The 26849-nt window shown below is 36.2% G+C and overlaps 4 protein-coding genes across 7 annotated transcripts; all 4 read left to right on the forward strand.

Annotated features, from left to right (window-relative positions):
• Positions 1–650: 650 nt before the first annotated feature.
• On the forward strand, positions 651–12816 carry LOC117619611 (structural maintenance of chromosomes protein 6B). Of its 2 annotated transcripts, XM_034349603.1 has the most exons (28): positions 651–944; positions 1131–1236; positions 1739–1872; positions 2833–2888; positions 3231–3317; positions 3391–3711; positions 4411–4530; positions 4954–5088; positions 5778–5854; positions 5950–6025; positions 7194–7268; positions 7425–7529; positions 7937–8106; positions 8196–8298; positions 8419–8531; positions 8819–9023; positions 9261–9386; positions 9473–9587; positions 9675–9760; positions 9870–9965; positions 10281–10417; positions 10522–10624; positions 11260–11339; positions 11468–11546; positions 11710–11767; positions 11979–12076; positions 12204–12298; positions 12465–12816. In XM_034349603.1, exons 1-28 carry the CDS (start codon positions 803–805, stop codon positions 12520–12522), a joined length of 3156 nt encoding a protein of 1051 aa, XP_034205494.1. In that variant the 5' UTR covers positions 651–802; the 3' UTR covers positions 12523–12816. The 2 variants fall into 2 exon arrangements, 1 of the variants encoding a protein (XP_034205494.1); XR_004584591.1 differs by lacking the exon at positions 11979–12076.
• Positions 12817–13829: 1013 nt separating this feature from the next.
• LOC117620244 (F-box protein At5g51380-like) lies at positions 13830–16343 on the forward strand. The gene is made up of 2 exons (XM_034350389.1): positions 13830–15337; positions 15741–16343. Exons 1-2 carry the CDS (start codon positions 14097–14099, stop codon positions 16063–16065), a joined length of 1566 nt encoding a protein of 521 aa, XP_034206280.1. The 5' UTR covers positions 13830–14096; the 3' UTR covers positions 16066–16343.
• A 414-nt stretch (positions 16344–16757) lies between these two features.
• LOC117620293 lies at positions 16758–22464 on the forward strand. Its single transcript, XM_034350458.1, has 16 exons — positions 16758–17214; positions 17333–17416; positions 17646–17719; positions 17827–17860; positions 17950–18008; positions 18134–18248; positions 18389–18426; positions 18577–18674; positions 18853–18908; positions 19575–19851; positions 20058–20173; positions 20697–20753; positions 20875–20940; positions 21034–21108; positions 21439–21529; positions 21926–22464. Exons 1-15 carry the CDS (start codon positions 17008–17010, stop codon positions 21499–21501), a joined length of 1419 nt encoding a protein of 472 aa, XP_034206349.1. The 5' UTR covers positions 16758–17007; the 3' UTR covers positions 21502–21529; positions 21926–22464.
• A 332-nt stretch (positions 22465–22796) lies between these two features.
• LOC117618921 lies at positions 22797–26775 on the forward strand. 3 transcript variants are annotated; one of them, XM_034348692.1, is made up of 16 exons: positions 22797–22996; positions 23076–23159; positions 23319–23392; positions 23521–23554; positions 23676–23734; positions 23877–23991; positions 24095–24132; positions 24222–24319; positions 24507–24562; positions 24694–24886; positions 25095–25210; positions 25582–25638; positions 25787–25852; positions 25952–26026; positions 26208–26313; positions 26425–26775. In XM_034348692.1, exons 1-15 carry the CDS (start codon positions 22949–22951, stop codon positions 26268–26270), a joined length of 1176 nt encoding a protein of 391 aa, XP_034204583.1. In that variant the 5' UTR covers positions 22797–22948; the 3' UTR covers positions 26271–26313; positions 26425–26775. The 3 variants fall into 3 exon arrangements, 2 of the variants coding, with proteins under 2 accessions (XP_034204583.1, XP_034204584.1); XM_034348693.1 differs by having other exon boundaries at positions 26208–26307; XR_004584515.1 differs by lacking the exons at positions 26208–26313; positions 26425–26775 and having other exon boundaries at positions 25792–25852; positions 25952–25990.
• Positions 26776–26849: the final 74 nt, after the last annotated feature.

A 26849-nucleotide genomic window follows, 5' to 3' on the forward strand; every position in this document is an offset into this window, starting at 1 on the left:
TCGTCTGCCGATGTGCTCACTTTACAACCTAAACCATTGACAATGCGCATTGTATGCACATATCGAGTTGTTGTAGGTTAAATAAGTGACTTTATAAAACTCCTATTCTTTTTATAATTCAGGTATATTCAATTGTAAATGTCTTTTAATAATTCATCAAGTGTCTCGAAAACAATGTGTTAAATTATTAAAGGAAAAGCATACGAAGGAAAGTTGTTTTGGAGAAGAAAAAATACATAGATAAAAATATAATTATACAAATGTTTAACCTCACTTTTTCTTAATTTAATTTTTAATTCAAAATATTCGTCAAATTTTTTTATTCGTTGGTTAAATTTATCGTCAATTTTTTGACATACAAATCTTTTTTTGAATACAAATGATAATCTAAACTACAAAAGAGAGAGAATTTTTAATACACACTACTAAAGTGCCATAAAAATTTGAACATAAGACCATTAATATACAAATCAAAATTATTTTTTTACCGAGCTAGAATCCAGTTGGCAATTTATCGTCAAATTTGACCTTACCGTATAATATACTTTCCATAATTTACCGTGCTATGGACTCTACTTCCGAAAATGCCCTTACTGCAATTAAAACCTTTATCGAGCAAACGCAAGCCTCAGTCACACGCAGTAGTTGCCTCTTCCCGCCAAACGCACTCCCTCTCACTCACTCCCTCTCTCTGCAGTCCCATAATCGATTCTTCGTCCTTCCCTAAATTCACTGTCAGTCTCGTATATTTAGGGCTTTCTTTGTGTCCTTTGCAAGAAAACCCTAGTTCTCAGACCCAACCATGGAAGACCCCATTTCTGGCTTCCGTCAACGTTCCGGGTCAGGCATCGTCAAGAGAGTCCGATTGGAGAACTTCATGTGCCACAGTAGCTTGCAGATTGAGCTCGGCGACTGGGTCAATTTCATTACCGGCCAAAATGGAAGTAAGCCCTCTTCTTTCTCCCGCTATGTAGATGTGTGTGATTCAATTGGGTCTGTAAAATTTATGCATAATGAATCGAATTCCCTTTCTTATGTGGATTATTTGGTCCATAAGTAGTGTGTTTTGTAAATTCGGTTTTGAAATTTGTGTAAATATCAGCTGATTTTTGTTTTTTTGGTTTTTGTAGGTGGTAAAAGTGCAATACTTACTGCTTTGTGTGTTGCATTTGGTTGTCGAGCTAAAGGGACTCAAAGAGCGTCTACATTGAAGGATTTTATAAAAACTGGTTGCAGGTTCGTGGGGTTTGCCTTTTCCAATTTTTTTATTTCCTTGCTACTGGTTTTGCTTTGTGTTTGCCGTATGACAAAGCAACTCTTAGCTCCTCTGCTGATTGCTCTTGGATGTGAAATATTTGTTATAGTAGTGAACTGATTGCTTAACTAAACAAGTGCTAAATTTGCACCTTTCTAGCTGTGTTAGAGCTCTAAATGGGCGGTGTAAAATTCATCTGCTGCCAACTTTCTTCCAAAAATCACTCATGGAAATAGTAATATTTTGAGTGTTGTGCTCCACATTTTGAATTCTTCTATGTATTCTGTTCAAGGATGATGAAATTGTTGGTAGTTTGATGCCTTCAATTTCAAGTGGCTTAATGCATGTTAGGAACATCAGATAAGCGAACACCTTAAGTGGTGCCATTTGCCTTTGAGACACTTCAAAAAGTTATCTTAAACTACACACATGCACGCATATTTTTTAGTGTCTCATAGTGTTATCTGCTATTTTTCATTGCAGTTATGCTGTTGTCCATGTGGAGTTAAAAAATCAAGGGGAGGATGCTTTTAAGCCCGAAATATATGGTGATGTCATAGCTATAGAGCGCAGGATTTCTGGAACTGCAACCACCACTGTTTTGAAAGACCAACAAGGTTTAAACTTTACATTCCTTGCTTACATAGTTTTCTTTCTCTCGCTCTCTCTGTATCTCACCCTCCTCTCTCTCTCTCTCTCTCTCTCTCTCTCTCTCTCTATATATATATATATATATCTGTGTCTGTGTGTGTATCCCAGTACATAATTTTCAAAACCTAACCACTTCATTAAACTTGTTTCCATTGTGTTCTTTGGTCCTGTCACGTGTTTTCGATTGGGAAACTCTTCATTGGACTCATATTAGCAATCATGTTCATAAATGGCAATCTCTGGTTGGACCTACTTATATTTTGGAAGATTTGGGATTTGGTTACTTAAACAAGGAGTGTATAGAATTTTACAGCATTAACTTTCAGATACTGGGTGGATTAATTTTTCATAGTATTTGTTTGTTTGGATTTCTACCTGCACAAAAGTTTGGCCCAATGGCTTTCCATACTGACTTCAAATGGGATGATTTTTTTCATATTGTTTGTAACATTTTTATTTGGTGTCGATCAGCTAGAAATATAGTTGGTGTGGCATGTTTGTTGGCCTTTTGGCAATTTGATTCTTTTGTGCTTTCATGTGAGGCATCTGGCACCACAAGCTTGTCTATGTATTAAAAATTGTGAAGAAACATGCTTGTTATTTTCTGTATCCATCTATCTTTTACTAAACATTTATAAATTTCTTTTAAAGAAAGTTCCTCTGACATAAGATAATGTTTCATGTAGACATAATGAATGGACTTACACTCCTTGTTAACCTGATTCTCCAATATTGTTCCCCCATCTTGCTTAAACCATAGAAGTAATGAGAGCCTTGTGGAAGCATTGTTTGTTTGTTTTTCTTTTCGGATGATATTATATGATATTGTTAAAAAACATAATAGGTTGTGCTGTATTTGCCACAACATTGATTCACGAGGTTGTGGTTTTCATTTGACCTTGTTCTCCATCTGAGGTGTTTGGCAGGAAAAAAGGTTGCTAGTCGGAAAGAGGACCTTCGAGAACTAGTTGAACATTTTAATGTGAGTGTTTGTCCTAGTACTTCTTGATCACCTTTGCATCAGCTGTTTATCGATTGTTCATGTATATGGTTCTTATTAGGTATTGAAATCAGCATGTTCTCATTAAATTTTAAGACACAGTCTGTTTCCTTTAAATTAGCATGATAGACTGAGACTAACAAAGTTAATCTCTTTTTTTTTTTTTTTTTTTGGTTTCATGATGATGGAATGTCTAAATTGAATGATAAATCCATTATTCACACCATTTAGGAATTTTGTTTTAAAATAGAAAAATTACAGGTTTGCATTATTTGCATGTCAACATTTCTCTTCTTGAAATTTTGTTACTTGCTTTCATGGCAGATTGATGTTGAGAATCCATGTGTAATAATGAGTCAAGACAAAAGCAGAGAGTTTTTGCATTCTGGCAATGACAAAGATAAATTTAAGGTGATGTTATGTGTTGCGTGTTCTCTGAGCACAGAGTTCAATAGGTGTACTATACTGACATTTGATTGCTCAGTTCTTTTTCAAGGCCACACTTCTTCAGCAAGTTGAAGATCTGTTGCAAAACATTGAAAAACAGTTGGAGAAGGCAAATGTTGTTGTTGCTGAGTTAGAGGGCTCAATAAGACCCATAGAAAGGGAACTTAATGAGTTGCAAGAAAAAATTAAAAACATGGAGCACGTTGAAGAAATATCTCAACAAGCAAAGCAGTTAAAAAAGAAGCTTGCTTGGGCATGGGTATATGATGTAGACAAGCAGCTCGCAGAACAGAATGCAAGAATTGGAAAGCTGAAAGATCGCATACCTCTATGTCAAGCTAAAATTGATCGACAAATAGTGAGTACAAACTGTTCGCATTGTCATAGATGTCTTTCTATATTTTCAACATGGACTGTTGTCTTTTCAGTTTAGAGGTATCACCTCATATTGTATTGTATTTATTCATCCCCATCTAATCTGTTAAAAGCAGTTATTCATGCAGGGTGCTTTAAGTTTAAGGAACAGCTAGAAATCTCTCTTTGGGGACAAGAGATTTTTGTGTTTTTTCTGAAGAATGATTGTTGGATACTTTGCACAGGGATGGATAACTCTTCTATCCAAATCCCCTACTACTATGAGTTGCCAAGTTCCAGAAAACATTTCTTGTTAAGAACGATTTTAATTCTGAAGAAATATTTTCTTCTGAACTATTATATTACCTATATGTGGCGTTTATTGTATTGCCAAATGTTTGACAAAATTGGTTAACTTATTTGTCAAACATTTGGCAATATAAATGGTAATTAAACTTATTTGTCAAACATTTGGCAAACATTTGTCAAACATTTGGCAAACATTTGTCAAACATCCTATGCTTTATCTGGACTTTTAATATAAATAGTTCACTTATGATTTAGTTGAAAGTCATTGATAGAAATTAGGCAAGCAATATTATGGGGAATCAAGTCCTCAGCTTTGAAAGGAATTGATTGAACACACAGAAGAAAATGTAGAAGGAAAACAGATGTCATTTATTTTGTTTTATCCGTTTTGCAGGGTCAAGTGGCGAAACTAAGAGAATGCTTTGCCTTGAAGAAATCTGAAATTGCACACATGATGAAAAAGACATCAGAGATTAGGAGAATGAAGGACGAATTGCAACAGACACTAGCATTGGTATGTTGAAAGTTCGTTCTTTTAAAAAGGCATCTGAGTGAAGGATAAATTTTTTTATTTCTCCCTTCTTCCCTCTTTTTCTCTCTCTTAAAGGTGAAAAAAATAATAATTTAACGAGACTCGAAGCCTAGAACTGCTTTGTTTCAGAGAAAATATGTTTCTGAAATTTCTTTTCACTAGCAAGTCATCTAAAAAAGACATGCAACTGCATTTTGGTTTAAATGAAATTGCTGAAAAACTTTATGATGTTGCAATTGTCGCAAGTATGCGTTATCTTTCTGAATGTCTTTTTGTGTTTGAGTTTTTAGCTGTGTAATTCCTGTTCCCTTTCTATTGCTTCTATCTGATATCCTTGTATTGTTCATGTAAATATTATGTCCTTTCTAGTTTCTACTTTTTATGGATCCCAAATTCTTTTCTCAGGCTACAAAAGAGAAACTTAAGCTAGAAGAAGAATATGGCCGCAAATTTAACCAAATCCAGAAGATGATGAACTATGTTAGGTCTCTTCAGCAACAGGTTCAAGATACCCAGGAGCAGCATGCCAAAAATACACAGGTTTTTCTGTTTGGTGTTTATTTTCCTTTTGATTTTTTCTGTTTGCGGTTGTGTGCCGCTTATTCATGGGGATTAACTGTTCAAGAGCAACTAACTGTATGGGAGTTTTTCCTTGGCATAACTTACGATGTTATACCATTTTTTCTTGAAAATATGCTTCTATTGATGTGAATATTAGATGATTTGCATGAAAATCTCTAGAATAGTGATTTGGTATGGTTTGAAACGATTTAGCTCAATTAGTAACCCTTGACAAAATTAGGGTTTGTTTAATAGAAAACCTTGACACACGATTTAATAATTATAATCTTCTAGAAAACCTTGACACAAGATTAGTAATGAAAAATAGCAATGCAATAGAAAATCTAACGCACAAATGCATTTGCCAGTGGTTGAACCCCAAGACTCACCTTCTTAGTGACTCAATTTTTTGAAAGTATCCAGAAATTCATTTCCATACCCAGTTTGTAATGACTTTTTTTTTAATGGTAATTATTCCCTATTCAAAATTATGACGAAATCCTTTAATTTCTGCATGACACTGTTGTAACCAGTTTGATATGCCAAGATAGAATGACATGCGGTGTTCATATACAAAAAACATAGCGGGCATGTGAATACATAGGTGACTGTTTCCAAGCATCTTTAAATTATCAGTTTTTAGACCACTGATTTTAACACTGTTGCAGGCAGAAGAATCCGAAATAGAGGAAAAACTTAAAGAACACCAAAATGAGGTTGCTAGCATTGAATCAATGCTTGCAAGGTTTAAAGTCATTAATTTCATCAGTTTATATTTTGCATTGTTGTCAAGAGAGATTTAACCTAATCCCTGTTGCATCTTCTGATATGATATTTCAGGTTGAAGGAAGAAGAGAATGCCTTATCAGAATGCATGCCACAGACAAATAGTGAAATCAAAGAGATAAATGAAATGGTGTGAAATGTTTGACTTGATTTAATGACTTGAAATTGTTTATCACAACTTTTTCTCATCCTTTTATTTTGTTGATTAATAAGTTAAAATTGTGTTGTGCAACTTGTTGTCATCCTTTTCTTGGGTCCCTCTCTTAGTTGCTCTGTTTTTTCCTCATTTATTTTGTTGGTTTTCTTCTCTGGAATCAAATTTTCACAATTTTATGTGGACAATGGTATTGGATATGGTGACTGGCCAAAAGATATGATTGTGTCATAGCTATTTGCTGTTTGTTGCATATATACTATTCTGAAACTATTTTGAAAAACCCAAGGTATCTTGCCATACATTCTTTTCAACCCTGAATCTCCTGGTTTTTTTTTTTTTTTGTTTTTTTTTTTGTTTGTAAGTTAACTGCATTTAAGCACAAGCTCTACTTCTGGAAAAGCCTAAGTTATTTTAGACCTTTGTCCCAACTCATCTATTTCGATAAGGGATATGTTAAGTGCTTGTAGGAATTTAGAAGAACCATAAATAGTAATTTGGAAGGTATCTTAGGAATATGTTCCTTAGCAGATTCCAAATAACTTTGGTTTTTTTTTTTAATAGTAAAGGTGGCTACTTCTAGAAAGATTCAAATAAGAGAGTAACATTGGTAAATTTTGGTTTTAAATTGAAAAGTTTTGGCGTGCATATTCACATAATGGGGATAAATGTCCTACTATTATAGCCAAGTCCTATTTTAGATGGGAATGACGTTAAGCAAAACATATTGAGCTGTCATGATTCAGAAGTAGGAAGACACAACTGCTGATGCAGAGTGTACTGTCAGGAGTTTTATATATTGCTTCATAAAAGGGACAGGGTTCTCTGTTTTGTCATGGTAGGTATGTGTTGAAGTGGTTGAGAGAAAATTGGGATAATAGAAAGGGTTTAAAGAACCTGAAAGAAAAGAAAAAGCGAAGCTAAGTATGAGGCAGAAAAAAAAAACAGTGCTTGGTAAGACCTTCATGTCTAGCCTTTTAATTTATAATCTAACTGTGTTGTCAATATAAGTTGCCTCCATATATATATATATATGTATATGTATTAGAATATTAACTATGTTATTGATATTACATAATTTGTTTGTCAGACTTAAATAGCTATGTTTGTTGAATGTATTTATAATCACATGTTGGTCTTCTAGATTCAAAATTATGACATGAAGCATCGGGAGATCTCAAATACCATCCGGGAGCTCCAGCGAAATCAAACCAACAAGGTCTGGCACTAATGATCTTGTGGTCTTAGGTTCATGAGAAAACAACGGACTCTGTACTGTGTCACTTATGCATATGTAGCCCATGTGCGTTATATCTCAGGCTGCCATTTTACCAAAAACACTATAGGGCTTAAGGAAAATGTTTTGTTTAAACAGGTTACAGCTTTTGGTGGAGATAGAGTGATAAGCCTTCTACGCACAATTGAGAGATATCATCAGAGATTCCAAAGCCCTCCAATTGGTCCAATTGGTGCTCATTTGGTAAGCATGGAACATCTGCATTATATCTACAAGTTTAGTAAACTTCTACTGTGTAATGTTGTTTTTGCACTTTTATATTTTACTGTTACCAAAGTAAATGGTTTTGAATGACCGGTGTTTATTACACAGTAAAGGAGAACCAACATGTCAGTGGGCTTCCATAAGTTCTGATGGCATGTTCTGTTCCTTAGCAGGCATATTGCTTCATGTTTTTCCCCTGTTTTACAATATCTATAATTTACATGATGATAATAAATAATTTTACTTATTACTTGTTGCTAATTTACGCTTCTATCACTTATTGTTCTTTCTAGCAATCTTCTATTTTTGTGGATAGGAGTCAATTTCATTGCTACTTGCAACTACATGCTAAGTGATCAATCTTAATACAATGATTGTTTCTGCAGACTTTGAATAATGGCGATGTCTGGGCTGTTGCTGTTGAACATGCCATTGGAAGGTTGCTCAACGCTTTCATTGTGACAAATCATAAAGACTCGCTTCTTCTGAGAACATGTGCAAGGGAAGCAAACTACAGTGACCTTCAGATTATTATATATGAGTTTTCATTACCAAGGTAGATCTTTAGTTCTTCAGATTGCTGTCTCATTCAGTGCACGGTGATTCTTTCTGTGACTGAACAATCCATCGTACTTTCTGACGTAGGTTAAATATACCGCCTCACATGCTTCCACAAACAAGGCACCCAACTACTCTTTCTCTTCTTCATTCTGAAATTCATACTGTTTTAAACGTGTTGGTAGATATGGTAAGTTTACAGGCTTCTTCTGTTCGTGTCCGTGATTAATTGTTACTTCTATTAGTTATTGATCTTGCCTGACTTCACATTTATTTATTTTTGTGTGCCCAACTATGGTTAATTTTCCAGGGAAATGTTGAAAGGCAAGTTCTCGTGAGAGATTATGATGCTGGAAAAGCAATTGTATTTGACCAGAGGGTTTCAAATTTGAAGGAGGTTTACACCTTAGATGGCAGTAGGATGTAAGCTAGAGATCCATGCCTTGTTCCTTTATGCATTCAATTTTCACATTCACAACTGGTTCACAAAGTTTGCTTTGCTTTAAATACCATAAATCTACGTACTGCAGTTTTGTCCAATCTTCTAATTTGATTTTCTATTACTTGTGAAATATAATTTTGACTGAGGGCTAGGATTTTATACTGTTGAACATGAGTTTGGACCCTGAGTTTTGTCATTTATCATATTCATTTGGTTCTGACACATTTTGTGTTTCACAAATAAGTATTTATTTATTGCTTCTTTCTAGGTTTTCTCGTGGTTCTGTCCAGACAGTTCTTCCTCCCAATAAGCGAGTTAGAACTGGTCGTCTCTGTAGTTCTTATGATGATCAAATTAATGAGCTTAAAAGACAAGGATTAAGTGTACAAGAAGAAGCTCAGCAGTGCAGAAGGAGGAAAAGGGATGTAGAGGAAAAACTTCAGGATCTTCAAGAGAATCTCCGAAATGTGAAGGTAATGGATAGCTTACTTTTTCTTCTTTATTATGAGCCTATGCTTCTTAAAAGAAAATTTAATATAGTTGTCCAATTATAATTAAGTTTGACCCGGTTGTACTGAAAAGATTTTTCATTTGCAATATTGTTTGTATGGTTGGTTTCCTGCCAAATGTCACTTGCATACTTTTTCGTGGGCTATTTAAATAACTAATGCTGTATGTTAATCAACTGTTGCTTCTTTTATTTTGTGTAGAGGAGATGTGCAAATGCGGACCGTGATTTGACGTCTAAGAGACTAGCAATTCAAGATTTTAACAATGCATATGAAGCTGGTACATCATCTGCATCAACTGTTGATGAGCTGTATCAAGAAATTTCGGTCTGTTCCATTAAACTTTATGTTACCATTGACTCTATTATGTATATTTTCGAAGATAACAATATCCTATTTTGAGTGATTATTAGAAAGTCCAAGTGGAGATTCAAGAAAGGAAAATGTCACTGGAAACGTTTCAAGTCAGAATTGGTGAAGCTGAGGCAAAGACCAATGATCTTAAAGCATCATTTGAGAATCTATCTGGTATGGTAACGCTGTTCAACTTTCATATTAGGTTCCACAGCACATTCTTCCCATCTTACTTGATCTTTGCGTCCAATAAACCAACAGAGTCAGCAAAAGGTGACATTGATGCCTTTGAGGAAGCGGAGAGAGAAATGATGGAGATTGAACAAAATCTATGTTCTGCAGAAGAGGTCCCTTCCGTCCCCAAAACTTACACGCACATGTTTTTAGTGCTTTTCTATGGCCATAACTCTATTTGTTCTCTGTCTTTGATATCTAACAACTGCCTGTTTATCTCAGGAGAAAGCTCATTATGAAGGTGTAATGAAGAACAGGGTACTTAAGGATATCCAAGATGCAGAAAAACACCATCAGGAGCTTGAGAATCTCCGCGAGGTATCATTTTCAGTCTATGGTTGCATTCTGCATTAAATCCTTGGAGGCAACAGCTTCATGAAGTTCTGCTTGTTGCTTGTTGCTCCTGCATTTCCCTATACAACTGTAAATTTCCAGGCACCTTATTGTGCAGGATAATATACTTAAATCAGAACCCTGGTTTTGCTGCCCTTTCTTTTATGGTTTTTATGGTGGTTTTTACACAAGTACAAACTTGTGTCTGAATTGTTATTGATTATTTTGGAATTTTATATATGAAGGATCTAGCTTTAGTATCTACTAGTTGCTGAAGTTATGCATTGGCTGAAATTGCAGGAGAGTTCTAGAAAGGCTTCTATCCTTTGTCCAGAGAGTGAAATTATAGCATTAGGTAATTGGGATGGTAGCACTCCTGAACAACTCAGTGCCCAAGTAACCAGGCTGAATCAGAGGCTTGAGCGAGAGAGTCAGAGGTATTCTCATGATCGTCTGTCTTCACTGCATTTTTGGGACAATAGCCAAGCTTCAGCATAAAGAAGATTAAATTTTTATTTTTTTTTTCTTTTTCCGGTTGCAGATATACTGAATCAATTGATGAGCTCCGAATGTCATATGAGAAAAAGGAACGTAAGATTTTAAGCAAACAAAAAAGAAACAGAGCTTTTCGAGAAAAGTTAAATGTAAGTTCCAGCTTATATAATGCTTTGTTGGTGCTATAACTGTAATTTTTGGACAGTCATAGACCACACTTGTTATGAGCTGCTCCTTAATCTGTTTATGCAATCAACTTATTTCTTATTGGAACAATTTGTTGCTTCATAGCAAAATATAGTTGAACGGAGAAACTTAGGGTGTGCATCTAGTTTCCCTTTTTGTTCCGTTTTTTCTATGGAAATTGTATCTGCTATATAAATTTATAATTAGAGATTCAATTCCTTCGCTTGAATCTGGTATTTAATTTAGCACTTTTAATATGTGAAGTTTGTGGAAGTAGACTGTTGAAAAAATACTTCCTGGTTCATGTCATGCTTAAAGGAGCCTTTTTGCTTAGGCATTGCTCAAGAAAGGTTACTTCATAGCAGTGATTTTAGAAATACTTCTTGTGGGTAGTATATGTATTTCTGGGCTGTACAAGGCTCTTTCCTTGTATTAGATATGTCTACTGATACCCAACCTCCAATGTTTTTTATTTTCCAAGACCCAATCTCCAATGTTAACTCTGTACCTTTTGATTGAGCCATTCCTGCCAAATGGATAATCTTGCTGCTCAGAGTTTCTTATGTATGTGTTTTTTTTCTCAATTATTAAATTGCAGTCATGCCGCAAAGCCCTTGATTTGCGACGGAGCAAGTTTCAAAGAAATGCAAATTATTTAAAGCGCCAGCTGACCTGGCAGTATGTCGTCTCTTCACAATAACTAGTCACACTCATCATAGTGTTTGTTTTTCTCCATATTTATTTTTTCAATACAAGGTACCTTTTTATTTTTGATCTGTTCTAAATTGATTAATAATTGCCATTAGATTCAATACCCATCTGAGAAAGAAAGGGATTAGCGGACAGATTAAAGTGAGTTATGAGGAGAAGACCCTATCTGTTGAGGTAAGCAAGTTGATTCTTTTTTTGATATTTTATTCTTCCTTTAGTAGTTTAGAATATAGATGAGCTATGTATATCTTGCTTGTGGATAGCTGGACAGCTTAGTGTTTCTTTTGTTAGTCCCCTTTTCTCTTTCCAAGACTTGATGCTGTGTGCCCCTTTTTAGGTAAAGATGCCCCAGGATGCAACAAGCAGCACTGTTCGTGACACTAGAGGGCTTTCAGGTTTACTTCTTGAATATTCTGATGAATTGTCTGTTTATTTGTGCTTTTGCAAGATTAATTCATCATAGATCAATGATTTCATTGTTTGGAGTTGGTTACTTTGACTGGTTAGGCTTTCGCTCAAGAGTAATACGGGACTTTTCACACTTTCATAATCAGGATTTAGAATATGGCATAAATAAACATTTATGTACATTTGATTGTTAATTAGGTGGGGAACGCTCCTTTTCAACATTGTGCTTTGCATTGGCTCTTCATGACATGACCGAAGCTCCATTTAGAGCAATGGATGAGTTCGATGTTTTTATGGTACAGATTTAAGCAAGTTCTTTGTTCCAGGATTGAAGATTGTGTTCGTACATGTCTAGGTTGTTTTGTTTAAGACACAAAAAATGGTTCTTATGAACAAATTTTATGCATTTAACTTATTCTTCAGGATGCTGTAAGTCGGAAAATCAGCCTAGACACTCTTGTTGATTTTGCATTGGCACAAGGATCCCAATGGATACTTATCACCCCTCATGATATCAGGTAATGTTGTAAGAAAGAATGTGGATGCGTTCTGTCCTCAGCTTTCTTTGAATGTCTGGTTTTTGCATGAAACCTTATTTCTTTTTCTTCCGCGGAAAGCAAACATATAGAAAACAATGCACTTGAGAAATGACATGGTAAATTGAATTTGGTTCTTTGGATGCAGTATGGTGAAGAACGGGGATAGGATAAAGAAGCAGCAGATGGCGGCTCCTCGTTCTTGATTTGCCATGTATGATTGTGTCCTGTAGTCGTGCCAATACCTTGTACGGCTTGAAGTTGAACAGATGATGATATATTTATTTACTCATATGTAAATTACCATTGTAAGGCAAACCCTAGGGTCTAGAGACCTTCCCCATGGTTTCTTTTCGGAATTAATATGAACCTTTTTAGCTCTGAATTGTATCCCTTAAATCATATTCTCTTACATAACCGGACGATTCTTATAAAGTAATACTTGTATGAATGGCGACCATTATTCATATTATATATTATTATTTACGAAATTAGCCCAATGAATTTAGACTTTTTTTTTTTAATCCCTTCTACTTTACTCTTTCCTGCGTCGTAGATTTCTAATTCCCAGATTTTTTGAGATCCCAAATAACATATTGAATTAAAAGAGGGAGATTTATTATTATATCCAATATAAGGGCTAAAATGATTTTAAAAAAAAAATCTTATATGAAATGAACTTTAGAAATTGACTCAAAATTCATTTACAACATAACAAATAGGCTTTTAGCTTCTTTTAAATTACAAAATTGCCATCAATTTCTTAAAACAAGCCCAACCCTAAAACTTCAATAAAAAAACTCAAAACACTCAATAGGGCATTAAAGTAATTTAATAATCAAAATTAAATTTAATTGGGCCACTTGTTATTTTTTGAGTTTGTTTATAGAAATTAAATGATGTAGAATTTATCTATATTATTAGTGCTAAAAATAAATATATGACTAAATATCTTTTAAAAGAATGTGTGTTGCGTGAGTATGACATATCAAATTCATGTAAATGGAATGCCACTTGACCAAAAACACTCGAGGAATGCCAGGGGACAAATAAATCCATTTTCTATTGCTAAACCTTTACAATTAAATTTCATAGTTATATCAGAAAGTACAAAAGTGGAAAAACAAAATCCTTTTATCAGAAAAGGATAAAGTAGTTACCAAAAAACACGAAAAAGGAAAATATAATCCAATCCACGTCTTTTATGCGCTGAATTATAAAACGATGGTCTATCATCTTTGTTTCCTTGGCCATGGTTTGGTTTCTGTCCCCACATTCGAAAACGAAATTTGAATTATAAACGGCTATCTAACGGTCATATTGATGGGACAGCCAAATGCGGTAAAATCCTTTTTGTAAACCTTTGGACCGGGGAAATTCTTTTACATAAACAAGTTTTTACGGTGTTTTGTGCCCACAGAGAACTCGGGTTAAAACCAAATGAATATTTATTCAAAGGACTTGTAAGTCAGATGACTTGACTGTATATAAATAGGTGCTTCTGGAGATTTTAAAAAAAAGGTTTAAATTTTTACAAATGACTTTTTCAAAGACTCGATAAAAGTCCTAGATTCAAAATCTTGGAAGTAAAAACAAAAAGCGCCACACACTCAGAAACCTCCGACCCATTCAAATCTCCTTCACCCGGAAAAGTGTATAGATGGAAACACAGACAAGTTTTAGAGAGAGAAAATCTAGCGGTTGTTAGTGACAAAATCTAGAGAGAGAGAAATGTGATCTAGAGAGAGAGAGAGAGAGAGAGCTGAACAGAGAAGACAAGATGGGATACAGAGAAGTTGCAGAGAAAGACCATCACGCTCGAACGATGTCGTTGGGGGCAGAGAAACCAAACACAAAGACCAGCCCTTTACCACCATCGAAGAAGAGGACGTCGAGCTGGTCAGACATCTGGCTTAAGAACACTACGCCCCTCAAGAACGTCATCTTCGCTATGCAACTTGCTTCGCCCAAAGACTCCAAATTCAAACCCACCCACAAAACCCTAATCCCCAATTGGGCAAACATTGACCGTACCTCCCTATTATCCGACGAAATCCTCCTCAAAATCCTCGCCAAGCTGCCCGAGTCGCAGCGCAAGCCTAACTCGCTCGTCTGCAAGCGCTGGCTCAACCTCCAAGGCCGCCTTGTACGGTCGCTCAAGGTCTTGGACTGGAGCTTTCTCCAATCGGGTCGGTTGATCTCGAGGTTCCCCAACCTGAATCAGGTTGATATGCTATATGGGTCGTCTATTTCGGACCAAAATTCGGGCATTTTGTTGAGTTATAGAATGTTTTCGTTCCATACCGGTTCCGAGTTCTCGCCGAAGCAGAGAGTTTCCGAGTCAAATTTCAAATTGCTTCCACCTGAGGTTGTTGACAGAGGGCTTGATGCGTTGGCGAGTGGGTGCCCCAACTTGCGGAAGCTTGTGGTGATTGGTGCGAGTGAAATGGGGTTGCTGAGTGTAGCAGAGGAGTGCCCCACACTCCAAGAATTGGAATTGCACAAGTGCAGTGACAATGTGCTGCGTGGGATTGCGGCATGTGAGAATTTGCAAGTGTTGAAATTGGTTGCAAATGTAGAGGGACTTTATAGTTCAGTGGTTTCGGATATTGGGCTTACGATTTTAGCACAAGGGTGCACGAGATTGGTAAAGCTTGAGCTTTGTGGATGTGAGGGAAGCTTTGATGGGATTAAAGCAATTGGGCAGTGTTGCCAAATGTTGGAGGAATTGACTTTCTGTGATCATAGGATGGATGGTGGGTGGTTGGCTGCACTTTCATATTGTGAAAATTTGAAGACTTTGAGGTTTCAGTCGTGTAAGAGGATTGAAACTATTCCGGGGCCCGAAGAGTATTTGGGTGCTTGCCCTGCTCTGGAGCGGTTGCATTTGCAGAAGTGTCAATTGAGGGATAAGAAGAGTGTGAGAGCTTTGTTTATGGTGTGTGGAGCGGCCAGGGAGATTGTTTTTCAGGACTGTTGGGGATTGGACAATGATATGTTCAGGCTAGCAAGTACTTGCAGGTAGTTGATTCTTTTTGCTATATTATGTCTTTAGTTGCCTGAGATTGATATTGGCATGTCAAGATTCTGAAGAAGATAATAATGGGGATGAAATTTTGGTATAAAACTAATGTATTTAAATGTATAGAATTCACCCCGTACTAAGATTAGTTATCTGGTATCAATTTACAAAAGTTATGAACTTTATGAGTAGATCTGCAGAAAAATAAGCTAAAACCTTTTCTGCGATCGTTGTTGTAAGACTGGACAGTTGTAATATGATTATAGTTAACTGTTAGAGTTGCTGAGGTCCTAAAGCAAATTTGAAGGGGTGAAAACACTTCTGCTTTAGAATTTTGGTCATTGAATTATCATTTGGAATATCCTTGCAGTGCTATTTTAATGGGATATAATGTTCTAACAGGAGGGTGAAGTTCCTATCTCTAGAAGGATGTTCAGTGTTAACAACAGAGGGTCTTGAGTCAGTAATTCTTCCCTGGAAGGAGCTTGAATGCCTTAGAGTAGTGTCGTGCAAGAATATAAAAGACAAGGAGATATCTCCTGCCCTCTCAACCTTATTTTCTACTCTCAAAGAGTTGCAATGGAGACCAGATACGAAATCTCTTCTTCCATCAAGCGTTTTCGGAACCAGCATAGGAAAGAAAGGCAGTAGATTCTTTCGGAAGACTCGAGATTTGAAGATGCTATTTGATGATCAGAATCTGCTCCTTGATTTTATACACAGATGATTCAGATTGAAGCTGCTTTTACTCTTGCTGTGAAGATTGTATCAGTATACTATAGTTACTGTACTCATTCTGTTGTCCCTTTTGGATGCTTAACACAGAAGTTGACAGAGGAAGAAGGTTGTTGTTAGTTTTATTCTTCCACAGTCAGGCAACAGCCAAGGATGTATAATCATAAGGGTTATATTTGCCCGACCCACTTCTCCCTTAGTGCATGTTGGGCAACCCTTTTTCGCCGTAATATCTTAATTTTATGGTACAGATGGTTTAATTCGGCATTCTTGTTTGGTCTGTACTTCTGTTTTTACTACGCTTCTAATCTCATCAGCAAAACAAACATACAATAATCAGATTATTGAACAAACTCAAACTGCTGCAGAGGAAAGAAATGTTAGTGCTTGGGATAATAAATGGATAATCAAATCTCAGTTAAACTAATCTAAAGCAAATACTAATGATTTCAATACTAGACACTACTAATTTCCCATTTCATTTACATGATGTGATACTTATGATATTAGAAGACTCGTGAAAGTCTATCAAATAAGAGATAATTCAGCGAATTATATTTTTAATTAAAACTATCACTTTATTTATGTTTTAATTGCACTCAAATCAAAACTGGAAAGTTCCTGTAATCACCAAAAAAAAAAAAGAAGAAGGTGTTTTTGGGGGGGGGGGGGGCGGCGGCGTGAAATTTCTTTGGATGGGTGTGCTGAGCAATTGTTGGGTGTATTTGTATAGAAACTGAAAAAACCTCCACCTACTAGGCTACTACATCGACCAGGATGACGTGGCAAAAACCTAGATGGGAGGGAAAAAGAAGAAAAAGAGCAGGAAATAAACGAGATGATGTTGACAGCGCTGACGCGTGAAAATTTGTCTGCTTGATTCTCCACTGAGATCATCACTCAACTCTTAAACTAAAACTCCAACTTCGAACTAATGGGTTTACAGACAGATAAAGAGACGATGAAGAAAGGCAAGGAAGTTGTGGTTTCAAGCCCTAACACCAACGACGATGACGACAACCTTAATATCAGCGAAGGAGACTTAGACGACGACAATAATCATAACAGAGGAAGTGGCGTCTCTTTTACTTCCGTTAGATTCTCTTCTCGCAACACTTCCTCCAAATATGACTTTGTCAAGGTTCTTCATTTTATTGTTACCCAAAGAACAAAGGTTCTTAATTTGACTACTCTATTTCTGTTTGGTTTCGGAGAAATAAATCAGAATCGAATGTCTTTTTGTGCTGAAAAACAAACAGGTCAAGGTGTGGTTGGGCGATAATGCAGATCACTACTACGTGCTTTCACGATTTTTGCTCAGCCGAATGTTAACTGTCACTAAGGTCTCAATTCCATTCAACCCAATTCAGTATTTTGATTCTTGTTATTAATTTCCAATATCTGTGTATGGGGTGTGTGTGTTCTTGTGTTTGCCTCAATTCAACTATTTGTGTGTTTGGTAATGTTCTAATCATCAGTTGTGTTGTTAAATTCAACTATTTGTTTTTTTTGGTAATTTCTAATCATCAGTTGTGTTGTTAATTTATTATGAATTTATGGTGGTGATTGCAGATCCCAAATTATGTAGCTATTAAAATTGCTTTGGAGCTCAAGAAGCTGCTAATAGACAACAGCCTTCTAGATGTGTATGCTGTGTCCTCACTCATTTATTCTTCTTTTATTTTGCTTTTTCTTGTTTTCTGATAGGATTCTTATAAATGGTTTCACTTTGTGTTTCTGTGATGTGTTGCAGCTCGCAGTCTGATTTGGAAGCCAATTTGTTTAAGGTAATGTCATATGTGTGTGTTTGTCCAACAAGTAGTGCGCTTTTTGAAATTTTGTAGGTGTTGAATTTAGTTCATCTCTGTATGCACAGCTTATGGAACGAAGGGGTTATGGGGAGGAGTACATAAACCGGTACAAGATGATGACGAGGTCAGTCTAAAATCTATATTGCTTTTAGGAAATTCCTAGAAACTGAATATGGGAAAGATGGTAAATTTGCTGAACTCTATAGTAATACCTTTTTTCTTGTTCTGTGTGGGGCCAAATTCTTTCAGATTTCACCATCAAAGAGTGCCATTAGTTATTCTTGTATGTGGAACTGCCTGTGTTGGAAAGTCCACCATTGCTACCCAACTTGCACAAAGGCTAAATTTGCCTAATGTCTTGCAGGTTTTTTCTTTTGTATCTGTCATGTTCTCTCTCTCTCTCTCTCTCTCTCTCTCTCTCTCTCTCTCCCCCATGTACCGACTGTTTTGAGTTGCAAAGAGATGTCATTGACATTTATTTTGTCCTTTTATTGATTGTTACAGACAGATATGGTATATGAATTGCTGCGCACATCAACAGAGTATGTCCCTGTTTTATTTATTTCCTGACTTTTACATTTTGAATGGCAGGTTCCTATGCTGTGCTGATTAATTAATGTTGCTTATGTTAAGCTTTTTGTTTTGATGAACAATATTAGAGTGTTTATTGTGTCATTTTTTTTCTAATTCAGTGCACCATTGACATCTACTCCTGTATGGGCACGAGACTTCAGCTCCTCCGAGGAGTTAATTACTGAGTTTTGTAGGGAGTGCAGGATTGTTCGTAAAGGTAGTCTCTTTATTAATACATCTGCTGAGATGAGTCAGATGACTACTTTTGAACTTTAGACAACCAGAAAGGTGTTTATGTCTGAGAGCACGTTTCTCTCTCTGTAATAACAACTTTTCTATGCCTTTATGCTAGTCTATTGATTAATAATCTCTGTTCTGGAACACGTGCTTCGCAGGATTGGCTGGTGATTTGAAGAAAGCTATGAAAGATGGAAAGCCAATAATAATAGAGGTGTGGTTAAATTCCAAGCCATGGTGGATGTAAATAACATCGTAATTCAATTTTGTCTTAATTTTTTTTTCTTTTTTTCTATCTCTTCCTTTGTCTTTCTTTTTTCTTATGAAAAATCCATGACCCGTGTCAAATATTTTGCCTGAAAAACCGCATATATGTCTAACGAATTCATCACTCAGTGCTCTATTTTGCGTTATAAAAGATTCTGCCCAAGTCTCAATTATCTTGTTGTTTGCCTGAACCTTTTCTTGAAGTGAAGATGAAAAAAATTAAGTATTTGTCTTAGATTGGTAAGTTGCCTTTTCCTTGATCAATGGGGTGAATTCCTCACAGAGATTGGTAAGTTGCCTTTTCCTTGATCAATGGGGTGAATTCCTCACAGATGGTCTGTGCATGGTAGGGCTTAAATATTGACGAGCCTTGCTGAAATGCATGCTGCAGAAGGGACTTTCTTGTTTTCGAGAGAGAGTGGTAATCTTGTCACTGTGTTGAATTTTGTGATGCTGAACAATAGAGAGGGACTGTTATTAGGTCGTACATGCGAATTATTTGGCTAAGAAAATTTACGATGGCAATATGATGAGCATTAGCAAGCTTCTTGTCTGCTTAGTTTTTCTCACTCTCAGCTTGGACAATTTTGTTTTCTGTTGATGGTAATTGCAGGGAATACATTTGGATCCAAGCATTTATTTAATGGAAGATGAAAATAAAACACAAGCTCATGTGCAAGAGAAAATTCAAGAGGCAGAGTCCCTTGCAGCAGATGGTTCCAAAACACACATGGAAAACGATTCTCCAAGTATAAATGGAAATCCTTCTGAAGTTAGCAACAGTACTGCGCATGTCAGCTCTGATGAAGGGACACTGGTTAACAAGGTGAACGAAGTCTCAGATTGCCTGGAAGCTTTTGACCTAGCGGGAAGTGTTTCTGAGAATAAAGGTTAACCCCCATTGTAGATATTGCTCAGAATGTTTGTGTTCTGTTCAACCACTCAAATTTTTGTTTAGAAACATACTTTATCAAAAGACATGCTGATGTCAGCTGCAACTGACATCTGCCAACAAGTCACACAATATTTGTTGAAGTGAATAGTGGAGTTGAACCATTAAGATGTCAGTTCTCTAACTACTTTTGTAGTGCTGCAGGTGGAAGTCTTACTGGTCCAGAGATGGATAAAAATACTTCTGTTAAGAAAGAGAAGTCTGGTCCCGAACCAGTAATTATACCTCTAGTTTTGAAGATGGCTGAATTTGATCATAAGGTGTTGTCACGTTCTCTTTCATGTGTATAGTTTTTGATAGAAATTATCTTTTTCCCTGTCCTTTTTGTGCAAATGCATTGTGTTAAAGGCTTTGTCCTTATTCCTTTTCATAAGTAACTTGGCATTTATACCTACAAGTAGTTGTGACAGCTATTGTTGTGTATGCACATCAATTAGTGTAGTGCCAATTTAAATGCACAATGAATGGTGGTGGCAAAAATCGGCAATACTAGTGCTGTTCCTGCTCTCCTCTCTGCATCATAGGCCTCTAAATCCTGAATTAGTTTCATTGAGACACGCTTTATAAGACACGGTTTTGCGGGGAAAATGATGTATACGTTCTCATACTTTTCCCCTTGTGGCTTTGTAAAGAATTTCTTGAGTTTTTTCATGTTTTCGGTTGAACTGCAAGATTATTGCTTTACGTTTACTGTTTATATGCTCAGATTTTCCCTCATTGTTTGTGTTATATTCTCAATCTTGACTTATTTTGTAATTTGTATACCTATACTCTCATTTGCAGGCATTACTAGAGGAGGGGATCTCGACTCGTACATTTAGTGATAAATGTATAGTCCAGGTATTCTGAGCTTCTTTCTTTCTCTTCTCATTTCCATAAGATCTTGATGAGGTTTTCAATTAGACTTGCTTTCTTCACTTCTTTTGTAATTAATTTACAAGTTACTTTTTTTCATTTCCAGGATAAAGATAAGCTAATAAGAAACTTAAAGACCATCCAGGACTATCTATGCTCATTCAATTCGCAGGTAAGTGCCTTCATGTCATTTGAATTTCATTTTATCTTTGAATTGGCTCATGATTTATCGTTGGTTAGTTATCTGTCATTTTTATTCCAACAGGGTTTGACAGTTGTCAATATATCAGCAACCACATTCCCACAAACATTGGATTGGCTGCATGGATATCTTCTTGAGGTACTTCTGATGGATTTTTTTTTTTAGTTTGTGTTGTCCTGGCATCCTTACTGCTGGTTAAACCTAGAAAATTTTGATGTTTATGGCCCAACTGATGGGTCCCAAGTGATATTACTTTACTATGTATTTATTCCATAATAAAATCTAGTAGCCAGTGTGGCTGGAACAAGAGACAGCTCCCATGATCCTACATCATGTTCGTAGTGGTTTTACTCACAGTTCCCTGTTGCATGACCCTCCCTTTATCCTATATTGTGTTCTTAGTGATCTCACTCACCAGCCCATATCGCTATTTTATCTATTTCCCTGATAATGAAGTTCTTTATACAGTGCATTGAACGTGGCATTTCATCAGTATCCAACGAAAATAATAGGCTGCCTGTGGAAAAGTAGATTGCATTCAGATGCTAGATGAAGGAAGGTATGAGTTGGACTTCCATAATTGATTTCTCTTTGACGCATTATGGAACATAGATCACTCTTTATTATTTTTGTTTAATCTAAACATTACAAGGTAAAAGCACATGAAAGGGTTAGGTTGATTCAACTATACATCATATCAATCATGTTTTGGACTGTTGCATCCTATTTTCAATCAATGCGATTCTCCAATTTGACTTGCGATATATGAATATCTTAAAGGGGGGAGAATCAAATTATTATGCTCATCACCAACTTTACATTCAATTTTTATTTTTCTAAGAAGTACTTTACATTCATATGGTTCGTGCTTGATTACATTCTTTTTATGAAATTTTCTGCTGTTTTTCTGAGGTTGGGTTTTTAGATGAATAACCGTTTGTTATGGTTCTCATAGAGCTGAAGAAAAGAACCAGTTATGGTTATGAAATCAGCAACCGGCTTGATGTTAAGATCAGATGTGGGAAAACAAAATGGAGAACAAATACTTAGAAGAACCTTGCAGCAGCAGCAGCTTGTGAAACAAAGTTTTTACTTACATGGCATAATTTACAAAATTCGATCCTATTGGATTCCGCTGACTAATATCCGGCCTCATGTATTGCACCCAACACTTCTCCAAAATTCAGCCCTTCGATACAAGATACCAAATTATGGGGCTCAGGAGAAACTTGCTGGCGTGCAAACTCATTTAATAAATTGTTGTGTTCATAGTGTTCGTTTGTGTAACTTAAGAAAGCCCATCTAGGGTTTGTTCAAAATAAGATCATGATGTGCTTAACCACTTTTTGGATGTTCATCATAGAGTATAGGACCGCTTCAATTGTACGTGCAGCTCCTTCATCTTTTCTGTATATATGAACAAGGAGACGCAGTAATATTTCTTGTCGATACTGTTGCTGCTGTTCATGAAATCCCACTAGAGTTCTCATCAAACTTTTCTGTTGCTGCACTCAAAACATTTTTCCTCACGAATATTATTTATTAATGATCGTGGTTATATTTTTTACCACATGTTGCCTCAATAGAGGCCAAGCTCCGAAACCATAGCAGGCAAGTCCACTTTTCGGCTTGCAATGGAAGGTTTGTAAATAAATAAAAATAAAAATTTAAACTAAAATAAACTAAAAACATTTATGTCTACGTGTTCCAATGCCCACGTTCCTGCCACATCCCATTACAAATTAATACCAACAAAATTTTGTACGTACATTCTGAATGGTTGGTATGAGTTTGTCATTTCAGGAATAATATATTAACAAGGCTGCATGGATCCTTAAAATCCTAGGTCATCAAGTTCTATATGTTTTTCCTCCGTTGAAATGCTCATCATTCTCTTTTACGTAAAAGAGGTGGCCGATGCAAAGAGATGCTGATGGTAGATGTACATGCACTTAGAATTGAGTGATTGCAAGGAAATATGGGTCGTAGAATCATCAACGCTTCCTCCAAATACGACTTTGTCAAGGTTCTTCATTTTCTTCCCATTTCTCCTCTGTTTGGTTCCCGAGAAAATCAGACTCGTAAATTTTTTGTTCTGTAAACAGGTGAAGGTGTGGTTGGGTGATGATGCCGAGCACTACTACGTTTTTTCCAGGTTTTTGCTCAGCCGAATGTTAACCGTCACTAAGGTCTCAATCCCACACAAACAAATTCAGCATTTTGATTCTTCTTGTATTAAGTGTCTGCCTCAATTCAATCTGTATTTCCTAATTACGACATCGTATAATAAATTTTTTTTTTCAATTATGTTTTTCTTTATTTAATGAATTTTTGTGGTGGTGGTTCAGATCCCAAATCATGCGGCTGTCAAAATCGCTCTTGAGCTCAAGAAGCTGCTCGTAGACAACAGCCTTCTGGATGTGTATGCCGTCTCTTTTAGTCTAGCTACTTTTTATTTTGGGATTTATTTTGTATATTGTTGTTTTTTGGGTTTCTGTTTCGTTTAGATTTTTATCAATGGTTTCACTTTGCATTGTTGTTGTGTTGCAGCTCGCAGTCTGATTTGGAAGCTAATATGTTTAAGGTAATGTCATGCTTCTGTCTGTACGTAGTTGTTTTTCTTGTACCACAAAAGAGGTGCACTTAGCAAACTTTCAAGATGCTGAAGAATTTATTTATTTTGTTACACATCTCTGTATTTGCAGCTTATGGAGCAAAGGGGTTATGGGGAAGAGTACGTAAATCATTACAAGATGATGACTAGGTCAGTCCAATTTCCTTGTAGGTAGTACCTAGAAATTGAATAGAACGAAGAACATGGTAACCTTTTTTGCTGCATTTTATGGTAATACCCTACTTTCATTTTTCCTTCACTTTTCTGTTGGGGGTTCCCTAATTTCTTTCAGATTTCACCATCAAAGAGTGCCACTAATTATTCTTTTATGTGGAACTGCCTGCGTCGGAAAGTCCACCATAGCTACCCAAATTTCACAAAGGCTGAATTTGCCTAATGTCATGCAGGTCCTTTTTCTTCAATATTTGTCATGAAAATGCTATCTCCTTCCCTCCCTCCCCATGAAGTTTTTATTTTATACAATTTGTGTTCTTTTAATGACTGTTGCAGACAGATGTAGTGTATGAATTGTTGCGCACATCCACAGAGTATGTCTCTCAATTTTATTTATTTCCTCAATTTTACATTTGAATATATGCTAAAAACATTGGTTCTTCTCTCCTTTTATCCAATTCAGTGCACCATTGGCATCTACTCCTGTGTGGGCACGAGACTTCAGCTCCTCCGAAGAGTTGATTACTGAATTTTGTAGGGAATGCAGGATTGTTCGTAAAGGTAGTCTCCTTCCTTGTTAATACATCTCTTCAGATGAAAACTTTTGAAGATAACAGTTAGAGAATCAGAATATAGTTTTGAGGCCTGTGAGAGCATGTCCAGCAGTTTCTCTCTCTGCAAGAACAAAGTTTTGTCTGAATTTTTGCTGTTGATTTATAATCTCTGTCCTGTAACATGTGTTCCCCAGGATTGGCTGGTGACTTGAAGAAAGCACTCAAGGATGGAAAACCAATAATAATAGAGGTATTAGGAAGCATGTCATAGTTGAGTTATTTGGCTAAAAAATGTAGGAAGCATTAGCAAGCTCTCTGTGCACTCAGTTCTCACTGTCAACTAGGATGATTTCCAATATTGTCTTTTAATGATAATCACAGGGAATGCATTTGGATCCAAACATTTATTTAATGGATTATGAAAACAAACCATCAGCTCCTGTGGAAGAGAAAACTCTGGAGGCAAATGAGTGTGCCAGCACGGAAGAAGGGACAACAGCTAACAAGGTTAACAAAGTTTCAGACTACCTGGAAGCCATTGGCCTAGCAGGAAGTGTTTCTGAGATTAAAAACGGTTAGCAGCTAAGGATATTTCTCAGAAAGTTTATTTTATGTTTAACCAATATCAAACACATGGCAGTTGTGCAACTACTTTTTATGGTGGTTCTAGTAAAAATCTTTAAGGTCCATACAACCACAGGCACATTCACATAATGTTTGTTGAAGTGAAAGAGTTGAACCTTTAAGATATCACTTCGCTAACTAATTTTGTGGCAGTGCAGGTGCAAGTCCTAAAGGTCCAGAGGAGCTTAAAAGTACTTCTGTTGAGAAAGAGAAGTCTGGTCCTGGACCACTAATTATACCTCTAGTTCTGAAGATGGCTGAATTTGATCATAATGTGTGATCACGTCCTCTATCACTTATATAAATTTTTGTACAAATTCTATTTTTCCCTGTCCTTGTTTTGTATGTGTGAGTTCGTTGGCTTTGGTCTTGGTTGCTTTAGGTTCCTTTTTGTTCTGCATCGTAGGCTTCCAAATCATTAAGATACACTTGATAACATATAGTTTTCATGAAAACATGAATACAACTTCTCACACTTTTCCTCATGGCTCTTGTTAAAGCAATTCTCGAGTTTTCTGGTGTCGTTGATGCAACTGCAAGATGATTGCTTTACTTTTATGGTTCTTATGTTCAGCCTTTCCCTCATTGTTTGTGTTGTCTTCTCAATTTTGCATCACTTTGTCTAACTACACTTCTTGTCTACAGACGTTACTAGAGGAGTGGTTCTCAACTTATACATTTAGCGATAAACTTCTAGGCCAGGTATTTACAATTGCATATTCTCTTTACTTGGATATAGGCTTATTTTTGCTTCTTCTTCTCATTTGAATAACATCCCTAGTGTTTGTTAACTGAGATAAGTTTTTAAAGTTAGAAACAATCCCCCCAACCTTCTTGTTTCCTTTTCTAGGACAGAGATAAGCTGATAAGCAACTTAAACACTATTCAGGACTATCTTTGCTCATTCAACTCCAAGGTATGCATGTGTCTTCATGTAATTTCCGGTTCCTTTTAATCTCTGAATTGGCTCTTGGTTTATCATTGGTTATTTATTCTGCCATTTTCATTCCAACAGGGCTCGACAGTTCTCAATCTATCAGCAACTACATTCAACCCAACATTGGATTGGCTGCATGGCTATCTTCTTGAGGTACCTTTGATGAACATTTGAAAATTCATGCATTCCTTCCAAACTTTCTGCTTCTTAATCAGTCCCAAGCCAACCCAAACTGTGACAGTTACATAACTCAGTTCCAGGTTCCCTTGATCCTACAACATGTTCTTAGTGGTTTTATTCCACCGGCTCATATTGTTATTGTATCTCTTTCCAGTGTATCGAGCAAGGCATTTCGCCGCTGTCCAATGACAATGTCAGGCGGCTTGTGGAAAATTAGACTGCATTCCATTCAGATGTTAGCCAGCTCAAAGCAGGCATGAGTATGATATCTTTCTTCTTTTTTTTCTTCCTTGGTTTTTTCTTGTAACAATGTATGTAACACAGGATAGCTGTGTATGTAATTAAGTTTCATTAATCCAATAATTACACAGAAGTGGAGAAAAGACCAATTTTGAAGGTTTCTCATTCAAAGCAGCAAATCAGTTTGGAGTTGGACGATAAAGATCAAAATGTATGCCAGAAAACAAAATGGAGAAGAACAAATCTTCAAGGGCTATTTCATATCCAGCATCTTGTAATGCAACCAACACTTGTCCAAAATCCAGTTCTTCAATTATGCTTATGAGAAGACCAAATGGCAGGATTTGGATTTGGAGAAACTGGGTGGCATTCAAAATCTGTAGGATAAATTGTGCTTAAAATCAGTCTTTGCATACTTTGTATTTAAAATTTTATATGGATTTTTGTATTGAAAGTGGGACACCCACAACCATTTTCTATCTTGTTATATCCAGAGAAAACGAAGCCAAACAACACATAGAGTAACTAATCAGAATAAATATAGTACATAAGAGAG

Source organism: Prunus dulcis, chromosome 2, assembly GCF_902201215.1.
Source record: "Prunus dulcis chromosome 2, ALMONDv2, whole genome shotgun sequence".
Classification (NCBI taxonomy): domain Eukaryota; kingdom Viridiplantae; phylum Streptophyta; class Magnoliopsida; order Rosales; family Rosaceae; genus Prunus; species Prunus dulcis.